The sequence below is a fragment of the Lygodium microphyllum genome, chromosome 23, assembly GCF_053477565.2.
Source record: "Lygodium microphyllum isolate KBCC chromosome 23, Lygodium_microphyllum_v1.1.10, whole genome shotgun sequence".
NCBI lineage: Eukaryota > Viridiplantae > Streptophyta > Polypodiopsida > Schizaeales > Lygodiaceae > Lygodium > Lygodium microphyllum.
In genome coordinates, this window is record NC_141157.1 from 603,754 (window position 1) to 626,633 (window position 22,880).

At 41.4% G+C, this 22,880-nt stretch overlaps 1 protein-coding gene across 1 annotated transcript in view; it reads left to right on the forward strand.

Moving 5' to 3' along the window:
• Positions 1–16,755: 16,755 nt before the first annotated feature.
• The window catches only part of LOC148015792 (proteasome subunit alpha type-2-A), a 56,220-nt gene continuing 50,095 nt past the window's right edge, over positions 16,756–22,880 (forward strand). The window contains exon 1 of the mRNA XM_087663970.1: positions 16,756–17,000. Within this exon, the coding sequence (XP_087520096.1) occupies positions 16,883–17,000 (118 nt within the window). The 5' untranslated portion in view covers positions 16,756–16,882. The remainder of the gene's footprint in view (positions 17,001–22,880) is intronic.

The following is a 22,880-nucleotide window of genomic DNA, read 5'->3' on the forward strand; positions in this document are numbered from 1 at the left end:
TAATGAATGCCCCCAAAACGAGGTGATTTTTAGAGTAGAGAAGGATAGTATATCTTCAAAGCTTATGATTATCACATAAAGAAATAACCTAGAACTAAATTGAGAACATTGCGAATGAGAGTGAGGTCGATTTGGGTGTGAAGATATGCTACATTTGCACATAGAAAACTGAAAATGCATGAACACGGTTGAAACACAATAACTTAAATAGTGATGCAATAAACACAAACCCAAAATGCAAAACACAAAAAAACAAACACAAATAGAGAAGAAAGATAACTTTGAAGTAAATAAATGAATGTGAGAAAGTACAAAATGCCAAAGGGTAAAGCTGTTCAATAGTCAATGGCTCTCATGGAAGCAGGCTGAGCGAGGTGTCAATGTGTGCCATCCACTAGAGACAGATCTTGAGTCCAATAACCACCAATTGGAGTAGAGGATGATGAAGAAAAGTGTTGAATACAAAAAAAAGACTTGTTCTAGATGCAAACACAAATCAAGCCAATGCTAAAAATGGAAGGACAGAAGCAAACCAAAACATGTAGTATTTGGGGTTGGAAGTGGTAAATGGAATAATATAACCACTTGAAGATGATGGTAGTTAATTACATTGGCAACAATGGAGGCTAGGCGACAACTATAGAGCACGTAGTAGTAGTAGTGGTAGTAGTGGTAGTAGTGGTAGTAGTGGTAGTAGTAGTGGTAGTAGTAGTAGTAGTAGTAGTCGTAGTAGTAGTAGTGGTGGTAGTAGTAGTGGTGGTAGTAGTAGTAGTGGTGGTAGTAGTGGTGGTAGTAGTAGTCATAGTGGTAGTAGTAGTAGTAGTATAGGCGACAACTATAGAGCATGTAGTAGTAGTGGTGGTGGTGGTGGTGGTGGATAGCTTGTCTATTCATAGATATAGAAGGATCCTCCCAAATTAGGTTTTTGATTTTGGGACACAAAGACTCTCAAGGATTACAAACCATTTGATGAAATTTTTGGTAATTTACATGTTTTGGTGCTCCTTTAAAGAGTTAATTAGTTTATAATGCATTTTTAGCTCAACACCCCCTCTCAAACCCAAAATGGGAACCAAGAAGAGACTGGAAGAAAAGATCAAGCCCATTTTTAACCCAAGGCATCCCACCCCAAAGCAATTAGAGCATTGAACAAAGGGTGCATGTAGGCTGTCGAGTGGCATACCAAGACTACAAAGGCAATGGTTATCTTACCAAGGGAGCCTAAGTGAAAAGGGATCATTAGATCCAACACATCATAGAACTAACAAGCTATCCCAACCATTCATGGATGTCGGTGACAAAAGAAAAGGGAGAAGAAGTATGTAGGTGTGGTAGTAAGGTGGTGAAAGAATCACTAGTGGAAGCAAGTCATGATCAGATCAGGGTGCTCTACGCAATGAGATGCATTCAATAATTCTACATGATGAGAGTGCACATGCAATAGGCGCCACTTGGACAATGTCCCGTGTAATAAGGAAATTGTTCACTTTCCAAAGTGTCCTTTTACAAAGATGATGATGATCATGTAATGAAAGAGAAGGTGCAACAAGGAGGGGGCCCAATGTCAAACACAAATGCCAAAACTTGTCCAACAAAAATGAACCCCCTCTCCACCATGGATGCCAATGTCAAAGGAGGAAGAGGAACTTGATGTCAATCTTCGTATGTGGTGCTAAGAACCATGATGAATTGGATGATTAAGATAATGGTAGACTTGACACCCCTTAGCCAAAATAGCCAAGGGAGAATTAGCCTTTTAGGTACACGAAATATACACATGCTTGATCTCAAGAGAGGGCTCAAATGCTAATCAAGTTGCATAGGCAAGCCCAAATCTCAAGTTTGGGAGATGGCTCCCTGATAATTGAAAAAAAATTGGCATACCAATCCACCATCCAAATAGATCAAATGTATAAAGGAGGAAGATTCAACTCTTGTCAACTAGAATAGTGAGGAAAAGTCAGCCCCACCAAGGTAGTCCGGATGTGCTCGTACTCAATCTCGGGAGATGTCTCTAATGCTAACCAAGTGTTATAGGGAAAGCCTAAAACTAAACCTTAAGAGATGGATCCAATGCCAATCAAGAATGCGAAGGCACAACCATCAAGGTAGTAGTCCACCTCTCATGAAGAGTAAACTAAAATTGTAGATAAAGATGGTTAAATGATAAAAGCACCTCAACTAAAAGGGAAGAAAAATGGATGCCAACAGAAGAAGGATGCCCAAGTCTAAATCTGGAAGGAGATACTATCTTCGTCTCCATGCTAATGGAGGAAATAGTCGCAAAGGAAAATTTTGAGAAAAGAAGCCTTATCCATGTAGGACATGCAATGTTAGTACTAAATGGAAATACAAAACCCAACATGAAAGGATCAATAAAGAAACCTACATACTATATGTTTCATATAGAGATGCTTTGGGGCTGTGCTAAAAGAAAAAGCTTAAATGAGTGTAGAACGCAATAGGAGACTTGAAAAAATATAGTTAAGCTTAAAGAAATTATACCCTAACTATAAGCTAGGATTCCTAACAGACTAGCCTAGGGGAAGTAAGGACCAAACTAGTGAGAGATACTATGAGGCATTGATTGAGGGGGAGATCTAGGATCCATCACATCGGTGGCTAGCCATTGAAAAAAATGGAAACTAGGGGGTGCAGAAACTACGCTACTTCCCTTGGAAAGACCTTCACCCCCTCTCAACCTTAGTGGAGTTGCATTACCGATGTCGGAAGGAGATGAGGTTGGTTGAGGAATGGGGATTGGATTTAGCTTTGGTGTGGGTTGGAAATACATAGCTAGGGATGAGGCGATTTTGGGTGTGGTTCTAAGACCCTTGGTCTTTGAGCGACCACATGGCCCAATTTTTGGCAAAATGTACAAAACATATTCTTTTTTAGGTAAGAAGCAAGAGGAATGTCTTTGTGAGGATGTGAGTGTACGATTCCTTTTTTCATTCAAAGAAGGAAGCTGACCATTGGCATCAGAGCATGGTTTGTGTTTAGGGTTAATCAGGGAAGGTAGAATTTGGTCTAAATGTGGAGGTGATTCATTTCTACTCCTTGTTTCCTTCAAAGAAGGAGGTGACTCATTAGCACAAGATGGGGATTCATGCATCTGAGCAAGTGAGGAAGGCACTGTAATGTGCAAGAAGGAGATTCCCTATACAATAGGACTAGAGGATAGAGAGTAACACACTTGCAGGTTTGTGTAAGGCATGGTGTTGAAGGGTGGCATTCATGGTAATGATGTACCAGGGTGCAGAGTGATAAACTTTTGAGTGTCTAGTGATGGCCTAAAACCTTGATGTGCATCAGAGACAATGTGCACTAAGACTAGATAATTGATTGTAGGTCTAAAGTAAGGATTTAGATTGAAAGAAGAGGAATCTAAATGTGAAGTGAATGTGGGAGTGAAGGGTGGGAAATGTGAAGATGAATAGCAGCACCAAACTCATACTCAACTAAAATAGAGGATGAAGGATTACCTTATGGAATATATTTAAACATAGAGTTTTCTTCAAAACCATACCAATACGAATTTGGGTCTTCATGGTGACTTATAGTTGGTTCCTACATAATAGAAGGAGCAATGCAAACAAAATTAGACTCACAAAAAAATGGATTGTATGAACCTACCACTGGGTGTGATTGTGAAGGGCTTGAACTTTCGGCTATGTCCCAAGTGGATAATCTTTCCTCAACTGAGAATTGATTAGTCTCATCGATAGAGTGCCCCAACTGAGGTGCAGCCTGCAAAGGAGTATGATACGAGCCTCGATGAGTGATCCCTACAATAAAGTTTAGTGGGAGGAGCTTTGTCCTCCAAATCAAAACCATAATTCCCCCTTAGGGCCTACACTGAAGGAGTAGCTAAAGAAAGCATTAAGGATCCAAAGAGGGAATCGTTTGAGCCATCAACTTATCATTGGTGCATCTCGCACAAAACCAAGCTCTCCATGATAGCCACAAGATACTTTCTTCAAAAGTCCCATCTATTGATGTTTACATATAAAAAATCATATGGGTCTTACACAATAAAAGGAAAAATAGGAGAGGGTTTTGATTCATACAACTCAAAGGGGTCAGTGTCAAGTTTGTGCAACCCGTTTGAGTTGTATGAATCAAAACCATCTCTTGTTTCTCCTTTGCAAAACACAAAAACACAAATGTAAATAGAGAGAGAAGGAGAACTTTGAAGTAAATAAATCAATGCAGTAAATGAATGTAAGAGTGGACAAAATGCTCAAGGGCAGAGCAACAAGTGTTGGAGTATGACGTGCATCAAAGATAGGTCTCAAGTATAGTAATCACCAATTGGAGTATGTTAGAGGGTGTAGAAGACCAAAATGTAGATCATTGAGAGCAGTAGGACGCCTAGTGATAGTATTGGAGATAGACAAGGATGCTGACAATGGCTAAAATTGCCAAATGTAGCAAAAGAGGTGTCAACTAGGGTTGGCCATGGTTGTTTAGGGCCAAAGTCACAAGTGGAAGAAGTGCTAGGTATTAGTACAACTAGTAGCTATAGTCACTAGGGGGATGGAGCAGCAGACACAGTAGTGGTAGTAGTCGTAAAGGTTGTATAGCCACGTGGAGGAAGGCTGATGGCAAAGATCTTCATGTGGACTTGAAAAAGCCTACATAGAAGGGATGAAGACGAAATGTGGGTAGCTTGTCTATCTATAGATGTGGATGGACCCTCCCAAATCAGGGTTTCACAGAGACTCTCTTGAATAGTGCACTAATTTTGTGTTTTTCATTATATAAGCATGTTTTGGGGATATTTAAGAGGCTAATGTGCATGGAATGCATTTCTGAGGTTAACACTTACCTCCTATTCTTCTCATCATCTTCTTCTTCTTCTCCTTCTTCTCTACTTCTTCTCTATTCCTTTTTCTCTTCTTCTATTCTTCTTCCTACCTCTTCCTCTTCTTCTTTCCCCTTCTACCAATTCCTTCTTTTCTCCTTTTTCTTCGTCTACATCCCTTTTCCTTCTTGCCTCTCCTTCCACCTTATCCTTATTCTTCTTTCACCTTCTTTTTCTTTTTCTTATTCTCTTTCCCTTCACCTCTCTCTACCTCTTCTTATTCTTTTCTTCTATCCCCAAAGCATCAAAACAACATAGATAAAGCAAGACCTTAAGAATCTCAAGGATGCCAACATGACAATGCACCATGGGTTTTGGAGTATGTAAGTTGTAAGAATGAATGATCAATACCCCATTGATCCCATCCACACACATCGACAAGCCTCCAATTTCACTGCACAATAGGAGTGTGAGAACCTCTGTGGTTGCACCTTAGTTTGGGCTATGAAGAAATACCCTAATGTAGAAACATAAATGAAAGCATACCAAAAAACATAAACTCAAAAGAACACAATTAGGATTAGGGTAATTCAGAGACAATGGACACAGTGGAATTTGAATGAATGACTGAATACAAAATATACAATGCTCATGGAGCAAACAAATTGTGGAGGAATGAAAACTATACCCCAAACTCTCATGTCTTGAGGATTGAGACAAAGGTGTTGAGCGAGAGAGTGTGTTGAACTCTTGATGGATCTTGAAACACAACAAAGTAGCCTCTGATAGTTGAACACCAACAAATGCAACTATGAAAGCTAGATCTGATGTAGATAGGCGTTGAGGAGAGAAAGAAATACAAAAAATGTAGGTACTTGAGAAGATTAAAAAATGTGTGACATGATTTGGATGGTCGCTAGTAGTAGAAAGTGTTCCAAAAGCAATCGCCAACTATGGAGAGGGATCACTGGGTAGTAAATGCAATGACTAGGTGGCTGGATCAACCAGGTGATGGATGGAAGGTGAGTGAACAATAGGGTGGAGGTTGGAAAGAGGTGCTAGACTAATGTAGATAGCTAGGCAGCTTTGGGTTAGATGTTCTCCGTGAATGGGATGTGGGCAACAAAGCTAGAGGACCTAAAATCTACAAAAATGAGTTTGAGATTGAATGAAGGGCAGCATGTCTTTTTACAAAGAGTTTTGGACCTTCTACCACACATTGTTTTTAAACTCTCTCAAACAGCATACCATTTGAGGGTTTTTATTAATTAAGCATTTTTGGGATTGTTTAAGTGGCTAATTCATCATATATCATATAATACTTATATTAGCTCAACACCCCCTCTTAGGCCCAAAAACTAAGTAAGAAAGGAAGGCTACCCCAAAATTTTTGGGTGGTTTTGGTTTTTCACCCCAAGGCGTCCCACCCCAAAGTAGCAAGGTCATCGAACCAAGGGTGCATGCTACCAACACTACCAAGGTAATGATTACCTTACCAAGGGAGTCCAAGTGGTCACCCTTGAAAGGTCAAGGCATAGGACAAAGGGTACATATTAGCTACCAAATGGCTTACCAAGTCTTGCTGCAAAGGTGGATGAAATCACATAGATTTTTTTAAATTTTTTTTTAGAATGATTAGTTGAAAAAGTGGAGGCGGGGTCGATTAAGGGAGACTAGTAGCCAGTCCAAAGGGCTTTCACAAAATAAAGAGGCTATCCCTACCACTACTAGATGTCGATGACAAATGAATAGGCCAGTAGAGTGTGTAACAAATATGGAGGGTATGTGGAGAAGCAAAAAAAAAGTGTGGAAAGCAAGCTAGCAAGGCTAAGCAAGCAAGGGAGATTTCCTTGGAGACTACCATGTACAATGTAGGGAATATGGTGGTGGATCCAAAGTCAACCATGTAGAAAGATAGAAAAGGGTGTAAAGTGAGCAAATGTATGTTTACAGAAAAAAATACCTATGCATTGGAGTTATGCAAGAGGCAACACAAGTGTGATCATGCTCATGCAAAATACTATGCAACAATGCCACTTGGACAGTGTCCTTGTAGCGAAATTATTCACTTGCCCAAATGTCCTTTTACAATCATGTCATTGTGATGATGCAGATGAAGATACAAAGTACAATATGCAGTAATGTTTGAAGAAGAAAATGTAAACAATATCCTGTCACCACCAAGAGAACAAAGCTGCCACCTCTAAAACTAGAAGGGAAATCTAGAGGGAAGCACCCTCTCCCCATCAATCTAAAGAAGTAGAGAAGGGTGTACCCAAGCTGATCCTAGGTAGAATATACTGCAACATCAGCCGATTGACCATTGCCTTGGTAAATATGTTTGCAAAGTTATCAGAGGAAGGCACAAACTCTAGACATATGGTACCTAGCTCAGCATGCTCTCAAGCAAAGTGGAAGTGGACCCCCACATGTCATATCCATGGTGTAATCATTGGATTGCTTGCAAGGGTAGTGGCACTTTGGTTGTAGATAATGGTGGGAAAGTCGCGTGGAAAGTGTAGTGCTGCTAGTAATCTTCTCAAGTAGATAGCCTTTGTGGTGCCATTAAAAAGAGCCTGAAATGCAGCCTTGACCATGGAATTTGCCACTGTCTCCTACTTAGAGCTAGCCCAAGAGATGGATGCCATGCCCAAGATAAAGAGGTAGCCACCATGGGAATGCTAGGCATTAGGATCTCCTACCAAGCTAGAGTTAGTGTGACTCTACAAATATAAACTAGATCCATAAGTTAGGCCATAAGAATAGGCACATCACAAATATCTAAAACACGAAGACATGCAATTTAATGTGACATCCTAGGTATAGTGAAATAGTGACTAAGAAAACTAATTGAGTAGGCTAAATATGGCCTGTTGTGAATCAACCAAAGAAGCTTCCCTACCATAGACTTATAAATGGGCTTTGACCTAGGGTATCCTTAGAAAGATGGATAGTGGGATCAAGAGGCATGTCTCTAATCCATGCAAAACCGGTCCACTAATTGAGGAGCATACTTCTGCTGTGACACAAATATGGTACCCCTAGATAGAACTACCTCCATTTCCAAAAAATAAGACGACGGACCAAAGTTTGCCATCTCAAAAGTAGAACAAAGTAGGGGCTTCATTTCTGCTATGGCAATAGAATTTGATCTATTGATAAGTAAATCATCTATGTATAGAAGAATATAGCTGACCCCCTCTAAAGTAGTTTAGATATATAAGTTTGGATCATAAGGGGTAGAATGGTATTCAATGAGTCTTAAGGAACTCATAAGAAAAACAATGTTAGTTATAATAGAAACAATGCCTCCATCCTCTAAAACCAAGCCCATGGTGCTTTCTTTAGCCAGTAAAGAGCTCTCCGCAAGTGAAAGTCCTTATCTTTCTGATCAACAAAAGAAAATCTGAGAGGCTGCTCCACATAAACGTCCTTCTCCAAATAACCATTTAGAAAGGAACTCTTGATTTCCATTTGATAGATCGGTCAACCATGGTGAGTAGCTAGTGCAACCACCAGATGAAATGACATCAATCATGCAGTAGGAACAAAAGTCTCTTCATAGTCAATAGCTTGCATTTGTCGAAACCCTTGCACCACAAGGCGAGCCTTGTACTTGTCTAAAGTCCCATCATTATTTAGCTTAGTCCTAAAATTCCACTTTGTCTTTACGACTTTCTTGTGGCTCGAATGATCCATCAAGGCCCAAGTCTCATTTTGGCCAATACCCTCTAGCTCCTTTTCCATGGCCTCTCACTATTGGGGATGTTGAAGTGTCTCCTGCCAATTATCTAGCTGAGAATGCGCTATGTAATCAATTGTAAATAGTGACACAAATGAAGCATGAGGTGCAAGCAGAGTAGATCTTCAAGGGCCTCTAGAGTGAAATCTGGTGGAAAGATCCCCGAATCTTGCATAGTTTGCTACTACCATGGTGAGGTAGCAGGTCTCATGGAGGGGCCTAGGATGTGAAGAATTTGTGGGTGGGTCGAGAGTGGGTAGTAGACCCAATTCAGAAGGCAGTATCTCAGAAGGAACAATGTGACAAAAGAGCATAGAATGTGGTATAGAAGACTGCACAATGTCTCTCTCATCAAACACCACAACTACATGCCAAGAGCCAAAAAATACCTCATACAGAGTCTTGAAGCTTTGACATTGTGTTTGTATGTTGTTTTATATGTCCTAGACACTTTTAGTGCACTAGTGCATTTCATTTCTTGCACGCTAGATATTTTATTAGTTAGCTTTGCCATAAGTGGGCTGGCATTGACATCCATATTTTGGGCTTGGGCTATTAGTGTGCTAGTAATGGCATCAATTTGGCTATTTATTGCTTACCCCTCATTCCATCTCTCATTCAGCCAACCCCCCTCATCTTTTTGTCTCATCCTCCTACCTCTGTCTAGTGCCCACACTAACGCTCCGAGCTGTATGTTGAGGCTAATTGTTGCAGCCTTGTATCATTCAATCTTTTGTCAGTTTGTTCCTTATTTCACACAAGCAACAAATAGAAAACACAAATTCATATATATGTCATTGAAACTAGCAAATACCTCAAACACAATAATGGAATGAATGAGCACCCAACAAAGCACAATATAGCATTGAGAAAAAAACATTAATTTGGTTGCGTGATAGCTTCACCTCCCAATTTGACAAAAGCAACTTGCCTTCTTGATCAGAAGTGTTGGCCCCTCCCTTTTGAGATCTAGGTTTGTCAATCTAGCAAGGACTTTTCTTCTATATCCACCTGCATGCTATTCTTTATCGTACACCCCCCCCACAGCCTCTCTCTCCATGGTTCTATGTTTGTCTTTTTCAATAAATAAGAAAAGTAAGTTTGCATGATTATTATCACTAAAATATGATTGACCTTGTCATGTGCAAAAATTTAAAACTCTTTGATACATGTTTACCTAGAGCAAAGTGTTCTCCAAACCACCTATGAGGGCAATTTCGTGTTCATACTTTATTGAAAACTAGTTGCTTGCTCAAAAATCCTCAATCTCTCGCATGATAATTGCAATCTAGGAGTTTGGCAACTTGGTAGGCCAAAACATAGTCAAATATAATACAACCATAAGAATATCTAGTGTGTGGAAGTGAAGTCTTAGTGTTTATGAAAATTGAAGTTTAGTGTGAAGTTAATCGTTCAACTTGAAAAAAAAAACATTGAAAACTTTGAAGAAAAGGTTTCAAAAGTATAAAATCCAATGCTATTTTGATAATAATATATCCAAAAAGTATAGAGCCATATTAGATAAATTTAAAGTCTGGGCTTATAATAGTCAAAGTTGAAGGTTTTTGTATGAGCTTCAAAAAATGTTTTTCGTGATGAAGACACGAAGAATCTCTTTCTTATCCAGTTGGAAACCCTCTAAGGTAAGATTAAAAAACTAGAATAAACGAGCATGAATTTTCTCTGGTTAGGGAACAGTGATAGCGTAAAGTGACCAAAAGGAGAATGAGAGGACTGTACAATGAGCAAGGAAGAGGGTGGGTTAGGTACACCCAACCTACTCAAACTAGCAGAAAAAGATGGTACCCAAACGGGTTGTCAGAGCCTTCCAACATGAACAAGAACACCGGGCCATCTTAATCCTAAATAGTTATTCTAACTTTCCCTTGAAAAGGATATTGAAGATGGAAAGGGCAGAAAACAATGACAATAGCTTTTGATAAAGCTAATTTTGTAGCTAAAGGGTGGTCAAACCTCATGAAAAGGATATAGAATGCCTATGTACCCCTCAATTAGAGAGCAATTATCTCATTAGCACCTAGCTTCACTCTATCGTGTGGAGCTCTCAAGACTACATCTTGTTGGGGGTAAAGGCGCCTCCGCCTAACTGCCTGTGTATTACTACACTGACAGTACTTGCCACTGCACACTGCAAGTGGCGAGCGCCCATCACAGTCACTTATTATTTATTCTTTTAGTGACAGTTTGAATAAAGGCAGGCCCGGCCACACATTGTGGTTGTTGGAGTTTCCACTTTTGAGTATCTCTCTCTCTTAGCTCTTGCTCTCCATCCGCCATAGCTCTCACCACCAAGCTTCTTCCCCATGGGTTCCACTTCCCTTTCAATTGGTATCAGAGCAAAGGCATCGCTGGCATTCTCTTCAGCCAGGATTTGGAGAGCTTCAACCCAAGCTTCAGCCATGGCACCTTCGTTTGCATGTATGTTTTGATCTCCTGCCTCCTCCTCAAGCTTTCGGACATTCATCGGCTTCTTCTCGGGCTGCATTGGAGCCCCCTCAACATTGCCAAGTGCCCCGAAGGACCTATCTCTATCAGAGGTTTGTCAATTTTGTATGCATCTTGGATGGTTATGCATTGAGCTTCTTGCTCTATAAGTTGTGCTTGTGCTTGGTCTCTTCTCTTACCTCAAGACCTGACTTCTAGACCTATGAGATGTCTCTTGCCTGACAGGTGATTGGTTTGACAATTCTTGGTATCTTCTCATCCCTAAACACTCACTGTTGGATGTATCTTGCTACCTGGCAGTTGCAGTGACATATGTATTAGTGATTGCTTCATTTTGGGACTATTTTACATATTGTTGTCATTTATTACAACAAGTTGAAATCTGTAGATTTTGAGCACTCCTATGAGGGTAATGCTTACTATTTGATCTTATCTTGGTCATATTTGGTGGACAAGTGCTTCTCTTGGTGAAATCCACTCTTTCAGCTCATTTTAGCAGTGGTTTTAGTGCATTTTCTGCTAATTACAACAACATACAATTTTGCTTTTTTGCATTGATTTGGGACAGTATGGCTGGTCATTTGAAAGACACATCTCTCTTTAACATTGCCAAGTTGGATGGTACCAACTATGGGTATTAGAAGTCCCAAATATGGCAGGTTTTGGTGCAGAAGTTGCAGATTAAACCCTTGTGTTTCAAGGGTGTCAAACCTGAGGATATGGATGATGATGTTTGGATGGAAGTTGATGATATGTGCAAGTTTACCATTATTTTGTCACTCTCAGAAGAGGTCCATCATAATGTTGTTGAAGATGAAAATCAGAGCGCATGGGATTCATGGGAGAAGATTCAGGAGCTCTATGTGCAATAAAGTCCTGCATCATAGATGTATTGGCTAAAGCAGTTAATGGACCTTCACATGAAGGAGGGGACCTCCCTTTTATCGCATTTCAGTCAGTTTTATGCTATCATGAAGAGTCTGTTGTCCCTGGGTATTGAGTTCAAAGACAACTTGCACCCGTTGTTTCTGCTTGGTACCTTGCGTGAATCATGGGATGTCTTCCATACTGCCATATGCACGAACAAGCTTGATGGGCTGAAAATCAAAGATGTTGAGAGTGATTTTTTGACTATGGAAATCAACAGGAGAAACAATGATGCTTCTCGCTCTTCACATGCATTGACCGTTAGAGTGGCAGACATGGCATGCATGATAATGATCATAAGGGCAGGGACTCTCACAATCCAAGTCCAAGTCATGTGGTCGCAGTAAGTCCCGTGGACAGAAGTCTGATCTTACATGTCATTATTGTGGGAAAGCAGGACATATTAGGCCACAGTGCCATAAGATGCGCAATGACAAGCGCAAGGAAAAGAGAAAAGAAAAAGTGTAGGGAAAGTCTTCTGAGCATAGTATTGTACCTGCAAAGTTCAGTGTGAAGATAGAAGAGGCTAATGTTATGCAGGCCACTGATTCAAATGATGATTACATACTTGCAGCTTCTTCATGTGATGCCTTACAGGCTTTTGAGATACATTCTATGTATGCACAGTGTTGGCTCTTGGATTCGGGTGCGTCCTTTCATGTGACACCCTGTCGAGATTGGTTTCATACCTATAGTACCATGTCTGGTTATGTGCATCTTGGTGATGATAGGTCTCTTGACATTGTGGGCATTGGAGATGTTAGGATGCAATTTCCTTCTGGCAGTTCTTTTATTTTGCATGATGTATGCCATGTACTTGCATTGACTCGCAGCCTTATGTCAATTGGATAGCTTGATGATGCAAGGTATTTCGTGTCTTTTGAAGACTCTACATGGAAGATTACTCGTGGCAGGCTTGTGCTTGCAAGAGGTGGCAAGTTAGGCAGCTTCTATCCCTTACTTTTAATTGGAGCTACATTGGATAATGTTTTATCTATGGGTTCTATTCCCCATGTATCCCTTTGGCATGCTCATTTGGGGCATATGTCTCTTAAAGGAATGAAAATGCTCCATGCTTTGCAGTATCTTCCGCCTTTTGACTCTTCGCATTTTGATTCTTGTGATCATTGTTTATATGGTAGGTAGACTAGAAATACACATAAAAATTCAGGTAAGAAACGCATGGGTGAGTCCTTGGCTCTTGTGCACTTAGATGTATGTGGGCCCATGCCTTGTCAGTCACTTGGTGGGGGAAACCATGATGTCATCTTTCATGAGGACAAAATGCATATGCAGCCTAAGAATGTGGTTGAGGTACACAGAGTTATCTTTTAGGAGGAGCCACATGCTCCCGTTCAGCCCACTCCACAGCTAGCTAAACAGTGTGTATCATCATCTAATGCTCATGGCCCAGATGTTAGACATGCTAATGTTAGACAGAATGTCAGTCAGGCAGCAGAGCCTGGGTTGAGGCATTCTACTAGAGATAGACAACCTTCTAACCGTTTTGCGCCCTCTATGGATTATATACTGGTTAGAGATGTAGGAGAGCCTCTCACTTATGATGAGGCTATGCACAGGGGTGTTTGTCACTCTTAGGAGAGGGTTATGTAGTCTGAGCTTGACTCATTGCATAAGAATCAGACTTGGGATTTGGTTTCCCTGCTTCAAGGTAAGAAGGCTTTGCCATGCAAGTCGGTGTACAAGTTGAAAAGTACCCCTAGACACCCCAAGCCGGCATACAAGGGTTCATTGGTTACTAAGGGTTTTAAGTAGGAGCATGGTGTTAACTTTGATGAAGTCTTTTCTCATGTGGTCAAGATGACCACCCTACGCTTAGTCTTGGCCTTGGTTGCACAGCTTGGCTTGGACTTGTACCGACTAGATGTCAAGGTGGCTTTTTTACATGGGGACTTGCATGATGAGATTTATATGGAGCAGCCTAAGGGTTTTGTAGACCCTAGTAGGAAACACCTAGTGTGCAAGCTAAAGAAGAGTCCATATGGCTTGAAGCAGACATCTAGGTAATGGTACCATAAGTTTGATGCATTCATGCAGTCATAGGGCTACAGCCACAGTGCTATGGATTTGTGCTTGTACACGAAGAAATCCCGTGATGGTTCTTTACTGATTTTGATACCCTATGTGGATGACATGCTTTTAACAGGGACAGCTCATGAGGAGCTAGATGCTCTTAATGCTCAGCTCAAAAAGAGATTTCAGATGAAAGATCTGGGACATGCCTCTCATATACTTAGTATGTGCATTATGTGCGATAGATCTTAGGGACTACTTTATTTGTCACAGAGGGAGTACATTCATAAAGTCCTTGAGCGCTTTTGCATGTAGGATGTTAAGCCTATGGGTTGTCCATTACCTTCTCATGTGAAGGTTTCACAGGCCGATTGTCCGCATATAGATGAGTAGAGGGCCGAGATGGTCACGATTTCCTATGCCTTAGCCGTGGGCAGTCTTTTGCATTCCATGATACCCACTCGTCTAGATATAGCTTTTGTAGTTGGGGTTGTGGCACGTTATATGTCTACACCTGGCAAGAAACGTTGGGATGCCGTGAAGGGTATTATGAGGTACCTGAAGGGCACAACTGATATGTGTCTTTGTTATAGCAGCCAGGATACAGGAGTCATGGGATACACTGACTTTGATTATGCAATACATGCAGATAGTAGAAAGTCCACTTCTGGCTATGTGTTCACTTATGCTGGAGGGGCTATCTCTATGATGTCCAGGGTGCAGAATTGTACGGTCCTTTCTACTAAAGGGGCCTAGTATATTGCAGCCGATAGAGGCTTGTAAGGAGGCTATTTGATTAGGCCATTTGATTGCGGACCTTGGTATGACAAATGCTATGCCTACACTGCATTCGGATTCTATGAGTGCCATTCAATTGGCCAAGAATTCGATTTTCCATGCGAAGACAAAACATATTGAGGTGAGGTATCATTTCATTCACGAGGTCGTTGAGGATAGGTCTGTTAACCTTGTTAAGATTCCGACTGAGCAAAATCCTGCAGACTTGCTCATAAAGAGCCTCACTATTGAGCGCTTTGCCTTCCTCAGGGGATTGATGGGCATTGGATGAGATGACGTCTTTTTCCTCATCCTGTTGTATATGTGTACATGTTGTACAGTCTTTTCTTTTTTCTCTCACTGGGGTAGATTTGCCTTTAAGTAGGAGGTTGTTGGGGGTAAAAGTGCCTCCACCTAGCTGCCCGTGTATTACTACACTGACAGTACCTGCCACTGCACACTGCAGGTGGAGGGCGCCCGTCACATTCACTTATTCTTTATTATTTTACTGACAGTTTGAATAAAGGAAGGCCCGGCCACACATTGTAGTTGTTGGAGTTCCCACTTTTGAGTCTCTCTCTCTCTCCCTCTCTCGGCTCTTGCTCTCCATTCTCCATAGCTCTCATCGCCAAGCTTCTTCCTCCTAGGTTCCACTTCCCTTTCACATCTAGTTCGGTATCTTTTAGGGGGTAATAAATCCAGAGCTATTTTCTAGGCCTCACAAACTATTTAAAAGGGGTTATAGGTCTTGGAAAGATATATGGAACTATATTAAAGGAGATTGGCGAGACCAAGGGACCCTTAGATGTCAAATTTAGATCTTAGAGGAGGACAACTAATTGTTACTACAAAGAAGGAATTGTTGGGGTCCCCATCTGAGCAGGACCATCCAACTCCAACTTGAATTAAGCTATAGAGGAATATGCTTGGATAATGAAAAATCTATGTTGCCCATTCAAAACAATAAACAAACATCCCATAAACTATTTACCAAGCTAAACAAAGGATAAAATCTAAATTTAAACTAGTTCTAATGGGCCTATAGATTCTAGATAATATGGTCCAAAAGCACATAGCCTAAGACTTCTTGTCTAATATGGCTAATTCTATTGAAAGCTATTTAGACTAGCAACCGAGCCCATAAGATAGGCATAGGAGATGGAATATGTCATGGGTACAAAACGTCCCTGAAATGATCCCTCGCTTGTTCTTTAGTTGTGAAGCCAATGTTAATGCCATTTTTTTTGTTGCAAGTTATGATAGCCTCCCTACCATCCAACAACTTTTACTTGGAAAGAAGTAATCAATGGGAAGGTTTATGGAATTTTCGCAGTGATTTGGAATTGGCTATAAAGTATTTATCTCATATGAATAAAATAGTCTATGAACAAGTATATGTAAATTCTTTTTGTGGTACTAAAATTGAGTTATTACTGCAAGTTTCTTCAATTTGGGGGAAAATAGAGCATGACCATTCAAACAAAAGAAAGGCTGCTAAAGAGGAAATTAAAGACTTGGAAATTAGAAAGTTCACCACCCACCAGAAGAAAAGACTCATAATGGAGAAAAGAGAAGCTATGTTTACTCAACTCTTTAAACAACCAAGAAAAGAATGCTAGATACTCTCCATGAGGAGACTAGCTTAGCTCATATTGCCTTACACTCTCTCCATTTTCCATTATTTAACTTAAAATATCTCATTACCTATGCGCATTTAAAAAAGGTGCTAGATACTCGACAACTTGAAATAAGCTCCTGCTACTACTGTCATAAGGGCTAGTTAAATATTACAACACCTAATGACCATCACTATGTTAGTGTTAGTAAGCCTGAGGATAGTGTACCTGGAAAAAAGTCTAACTTTTGTAATGCTCTCTTCTTTTTTAATACAACTTCACGTTTTCCTTTTTAAAAAAAAAACAAAAAGACGGCCGGAAAATAGACTGCACCCAGTCTGAACCCGCCCTTAAACCGTCGAGCTATAAAGGCGTTAAGAGACTCGCAATACACACCCAGTGACCCCTTTGCGTGGAGAGAAAACAACAGATCCGCGCTTCATCAGTGCAGTCGATTTGAGACAGCCAAAAGAATAAGAAGAGAAAGAAGAAGAAGAAGGAGAAGCTGAAGCCATGGGAGATAGCCAGTACTCCTTCTCATTGACCACCTTCAGTCCATCGGGGAAGCTCGTGCAGATCGAGCATGCCTTAATGGCCGTTGGAGCTGGCCAGACCTCTCTTGGAATCAGAGGTATTAGACCGGTTTCTGCTTTGTTTGCCACTTAGTCTGGCTCATAGAGTCCTTCATTTTGCAAAGTAAAAAACCTGTTCGTGCGTGCGTGCGTGCGTGCGTGTGTGTGTGTGTGCGTGCGCGTGTTTTGGCTTTACCAGACACTTGTCCTAAACATACTACTGTAAAATATGTAGATCGCGACAAAATATTTTCCATCAACACAGCAGGAGACAACTAGATGTATTTATTAGTCGCCTTAACTTCTCTCAAATGCTGCCATGAGGATATGTTGGGTCTCTCTGGTGTATTTGCCGCTTAGTTTGGGTGTGTGTGTGTGTTTGTAGAACTTTGGCTTTACCAGACACTTATCTTAGACATTCTACTGTTAAATATCTAGATTGTGACAAAATGTTTCCATTAAAGCAGTAGGAGACAACTAGATATATTTACTAGTGTCACCTTAACTTCTCTCAAATGCTACCCATGAGGATATGGCAGGTCTCCCTAGCCAAAACAACTATGGGTATTGATTAATGTAACCTCAACTTCTCTTGAATACTGCCCATGGGAACACGCCAAGTCTGTCTAGCCAAAATGCATTGTGAACTGACACATATGCTCTCATTTCAGTGGCATTCATGAGGGACAGCTTATTCTTCATCAGCTCTAGTGGTTTGGGAATGTTCATGATGCTTACAAGGCATTTAACTTATGAATATGGAATCACAATCACATAAAAATTTGATGGACACAAGTTGAGAGATTGTACACTATTTTGAAACATGCCCAATCCCCTCTCGATATACTATCAAAGATAAAATTTCCCTTAAAACAAATATCCGTCAAATTGTTGGATAGCTAAGTTGAATGAACTCAATGATTGTGACGTGTTGATGATATTTACATGGGATTGAACTCATGAACATGGAATCAAAACTAGTAGGAAATTGAATGTACTTTGCTAAGGGATAATATCGCATATCAAGGTAAACATTGATTGGTAATCGCTTGTGATGCCACTTGGAAATCTTAGAACACTTATACATTGGGTTGGAACACGAGTGGGCAAAGCTACTAGTGGAAAAGTTTGACAATGAAGCCATAATTGATAAGAAAGATCGTTAAGAGCTATTGTGCTACTATAAAGGAAGTTTGTAACAAAATTTGCTATACTATCCATGAAAATATTTCATGAAGAAAGCTTCTAAAAGAAGCCGTTGTGAAGAAAGGCTCTTTGAGAAGCTATTGTGAAGAAGCTTATAGGAGAAGCTATCGTGAAAAACTTTTCTCATTATCATTTTGAAGGTCTTTAAAATTTAAAGGCAGAAGATTAACTTCCCTTAATCTAGGGTCACTCGAATCCTACCGCAAAACAATTAAATGTTCTCATGGATTCCAAAGGGAAGCTATAAAGATTTTGGTTCTCAAAGAACTTAAGAGACCTTGCTCTTTTGTTTGGAGAATCTAATTGAGCTCAAAATTTATCCAAAAGAAAAGAAATTCTAGATATGCCTCCATTAGATGATTACCAAGATTGTTTGAGAATGCCATAATGAATGGAAGTGTGAAAATACAAAGTATGAACATTAACACAATGGATAGTGAATAAAACATGAGACCTCAAAGAGTGAATGCTGAATGGGCAATGAAACCATAAATGAAAGCACTATATGTATAATATAATACCACATAGTCACTGACACGTGTTATGACCAATAGTGCATCTAGTCTTCTTTCCTGAGGTCATCATGATAATGATATAATAAGTAGAGGAGTGGAGTATATATCGTTCTCAAGATGATACCCTAGATAAGTAGGCTAGCCCTAAATGAGCCACTAGCTGCCCATAAAAGCGCCCAAATAAGTGCTTGATTAATATGCCTAACACCAAGGAAATATAGACTCTCTCTTAGGTCATGGGTGATCAACACAATAACATATGCATAATGGGAAGATACAAGTTCCTAGGGACCACCACCATGTGCCACACCACGAGTTATTTGCCTAAAACTTGTAATGCTGTAGTACTTGTAATAATGATTTTAAAAGCACCATGGGTGCTCTAATGGTGGCCAAATGCTAAATGTGCCTCGGTGGAAGTACTGTTGTTGACATCGATCATACTCCAACCATGATCATGGAAAGTGAAATAGTTAAGCTTTGTTGTTTGTTATGGACAACTATGTGAAAAGCATGCAATGACCATGGATTTTTATCTTCAACCATCCACCCACCCAGAGGCCCCCCCCTCCATTTTGGAACAAACTAGGAGCAACAACATGCTTTGTATCAAACCATCCCATCATGGACCTGTAAGTCACACCGGCTTTAGGATTTAAACTACTAGAATCTAGATTAATTTGATACATATAGAAAGCATCTCTCAAGGTTCACTGCATCATGTGGAGATATGGCAAATATGAGCATGCTCTATCTCTGCTCTCTCACAATTGTCCCTTTCTAGCCGAGTATATGTGAGGTGTGCGTGAAACGTGCCCCTAGGATCCAACTTGCACATGAGACGCAACTTAAGTCAAACTCATCATAAAAGGGATTGGACGTCAAACTCTCCTCTTAATCATAGAGCCAAATGGGCTCACTCTTGAGCCTAAGAGCTAGTAGCAATTCAAGGCACGACCACATTCCAAGGGTTGGTGTTTCATACTACTAGCCCACACCATCCTGGTGCATGGATGCTTCGGCCAAGGGGCCAAGAGTCCAAGAGTGGTGATCACACAATGAATGTGCACGATAGGGCCTTGAAAGTTGGATCCTTTTTTTAGAACTCCGTTGTTCTAACATCAAAGTGTCCTTAATGCATTTGTACTAAGTCACTTCATGATCATTGTGACCAATGCTACTAGCGACTATCCAGATGTTCAGAGATATATCACTTTTTCCCTTATGAATGATTGTTGTCCATAGCAATATCCACGGAAATGAAGAGAGTAAGATGCCTCTTTAATGAACATATTGACTCCTAAGTAGCCTGTGCCTTCGGGTGGTTTTTTCACTTGGCCAAATACTTGGGATAAACACTTTGATGGGATCAGTTAGTCCTAAGGTCAAGAACCAATTTAGGTTGGAGTGAAACATATATGAGTAGTATCCTCAAGTCGGGGGACTTCCTCAATTGGGGCAATCTGCTCATCTTGTTTTAGTATTTCTTTTACATGACTCACGTGGAAGACATGGTGAACTTGGATTTATGAAGGTAAGTCTAACTTGCATGATGTACTACTTATTTTCTTGGTAATTTAGAAAGGACTACAATGTCTTAAAGATAACTTATAGTACTGGCCGATAGTCATTGAATCGGAATCCTTTGGGACTTGTAGATCCACTTATCTTCTTCGAGCTCCTTACGTGATGTTGGTTAGCATGAATATGGCACGATCTTGGGTTGTTTTAACGCTTTCCCTTGCAGATGTCAACATCTCTTGCATATCGTACTAAAGTCAACTATGAATTGTATTTTCACTCTCTTGTCAGAGTGCAGCGATGCGGAAGCGTGGGACCAAGACTGAGAGAGAGAGAACGCAGAGAGATGAGCGAGAAAGAGACAGTGGAAGATGAAGATCTGCTGTATAAAGTGTGCTGTATACAAAGATATGCATATATGTACAGGGGCGCAGTGCACGGGACTGCGTGTCTCCACCTCGATGATGCAACCTGCTGTTCACCTTGAAGTTCGCTGCAGTCTGCACGATCTTCAACTTGAAATCTGCAAACAGAGATGTAATCTGCACGAGCCTCCAGCTTGAAATCTGCAATCAGAGATGGGAGAGACTGCAGAAGATCAGCTATAAATAGCCAGAAAATGGGCGCAAAAAATAGGTTGGTCGGCTGCATTAAATGCAGTCGACTCACCAGGTACAGGTCAGACTGCCACGTGGCAGTCCGACTGGTCAGTTCGACTGTACGGACGAAAATTCCCCTCTAATACTGATAAATCTCATGGCCCAAGAAGAAATGGAGTAGACCCAAATCTGTCATCTCGAACGTCTGATGTAAAGCTGCCTTCGTCTCTTTGACCTTCTGTGCATGATCACCTGTGACAATCAAATCATCAACATACAACACAAAAAGCATGCAACCAGCCTCGGAAGTGTGTACATAAAGTTGTGGATCGGCCTTGGAACGTCGATATCCCAACTGTGACTGAAGGAACGAATCAATCTTCTCGTTCCATGCACGTGGAGCCTGCTTGAGGCCATACAAGGCCTTCTTCAACCTGTAGACTTTCCCATCTGAAGATCCAAAGCCAGGAGGCTGCTCAGCATAGATCTCCTTCTTCAAATTACCATTGAGGAAGGCCGACTTCACATTCAACTGGTAGACAGGCCATCTCCTATGGCCAGCCAAGGCAAGAACAACCCGAATAGTCGCCATACGAGCAGTGGGGGCAAAAGTGTCATGACAATCAATCCCTGGGCGTTGTGCAAAACCTTTAGCAACAAGGCGAGCCTTGTGCTTGTCCAAAGAACCATCGCTAAGGTACTTGGTCTTGAAGACCCATTTGACGCCAATCACCTTCTTATCCGGGGGGTGAGGCACGAGAGACCAAGTGCCATTCCTCTCAATAGCCTCCAACTCGACTTCCATAGCTTTCTTCCATGGTGCGGACTGTAAAGCCTCCTTCACGGAGGTGGGCTCTCGATCCTGCATAACATGGGTCATCAAACAATAGTTAGAGCAAACAAGCTCCGTAGAATGTGCCTGGTGCCTCCGTGACCGTTGTGGACCATCCTGCGGTCCCCACTCCTCAGGGACCCCCTCGATCCCTGAATCACGGAGTGTGTCACGGGCCCAACGAGGAGGCCGGACCTCTCCTCGTCTCTTTCCATCAGCTGAAGACTCTGGGATATCCACTGGTGGTAACTCCTCGGGGGTGAGCGGTGGAACAGTAGACTCTGTATCGGAAACAGAATCGGAATCAAAAGGTGTGGGCTCGAAAGGAACTGTCTCGGGAGCCCAACTCTCCCCTGGATCTCCAAGAACAGGATGCTCCTCACCTGCTGCTATGGCCGGAACCTCCACGAACCGCACATCTCGATTGGTGTACACATCCCGCTTGACGGGATCATACAAACGATAGCCTTAGCACTGAGAGCTGTAGCCAACAAACACCTATCTTCGGGAAGCTGCTTTAAATTTATCACGATGAGCCTTGGGAATGTGAACATAGGCATCACACCCAAAAACCCTAAAATAAGAAACATCGGGCTTAGTCCCAAAGTAAGTCTCAAAAGGTGTCATCCCATCAACGGCCAAAGTGGGGGATCGGTTAAGGATGTAGACTGCAGTAGCCATAGCCTTGGCCCACAGAAACTGAGGTGTCTGTCGGTGCTCCAGCATGGTGCGCGCGATCTCGATCACACTTCGGTTCTTCCGTTCAAGAATGCCATTTTCTTGAGGAGTGTTGGTGTTAGCAAACTCCTGGTGAATATCTTTATCTGCACAGAAACGAGCAAACTCATTAGAAACAAATTCACCACCCTTGTCGGATCGCAAGGTCTTCAATCGCCGGCCTGATCGGTTCTCCTCAAAGAGAAGCCAATCCTTGAAGTGGGAGAAAGCTTCTGAATTCAACGCCAAGAAGTAGGCCCATGTCATCCTGCTGTAGTCCTCTACGATCAACATGAAGTACGAGCTTCCTCTCAAGGACTCGTTCCTCATAGGGCCACAGAGATCCGTAGATACAAGCTCAATTGGGGAAGTAGACTGCCGCGAAGCTTTGTTGGGAATCGCATCCCTGTGCTGTTTCCCACGAATGTAGGAGACGCATGGTTGCTGGCTCACCACCATGTCCGGCAACCCTCGAACAAGCTGTCCACGTGACACCCTCCGAAGATAATTATAGTTGAGGTGACCAAACCGAGCATGCCATAGCTCTGA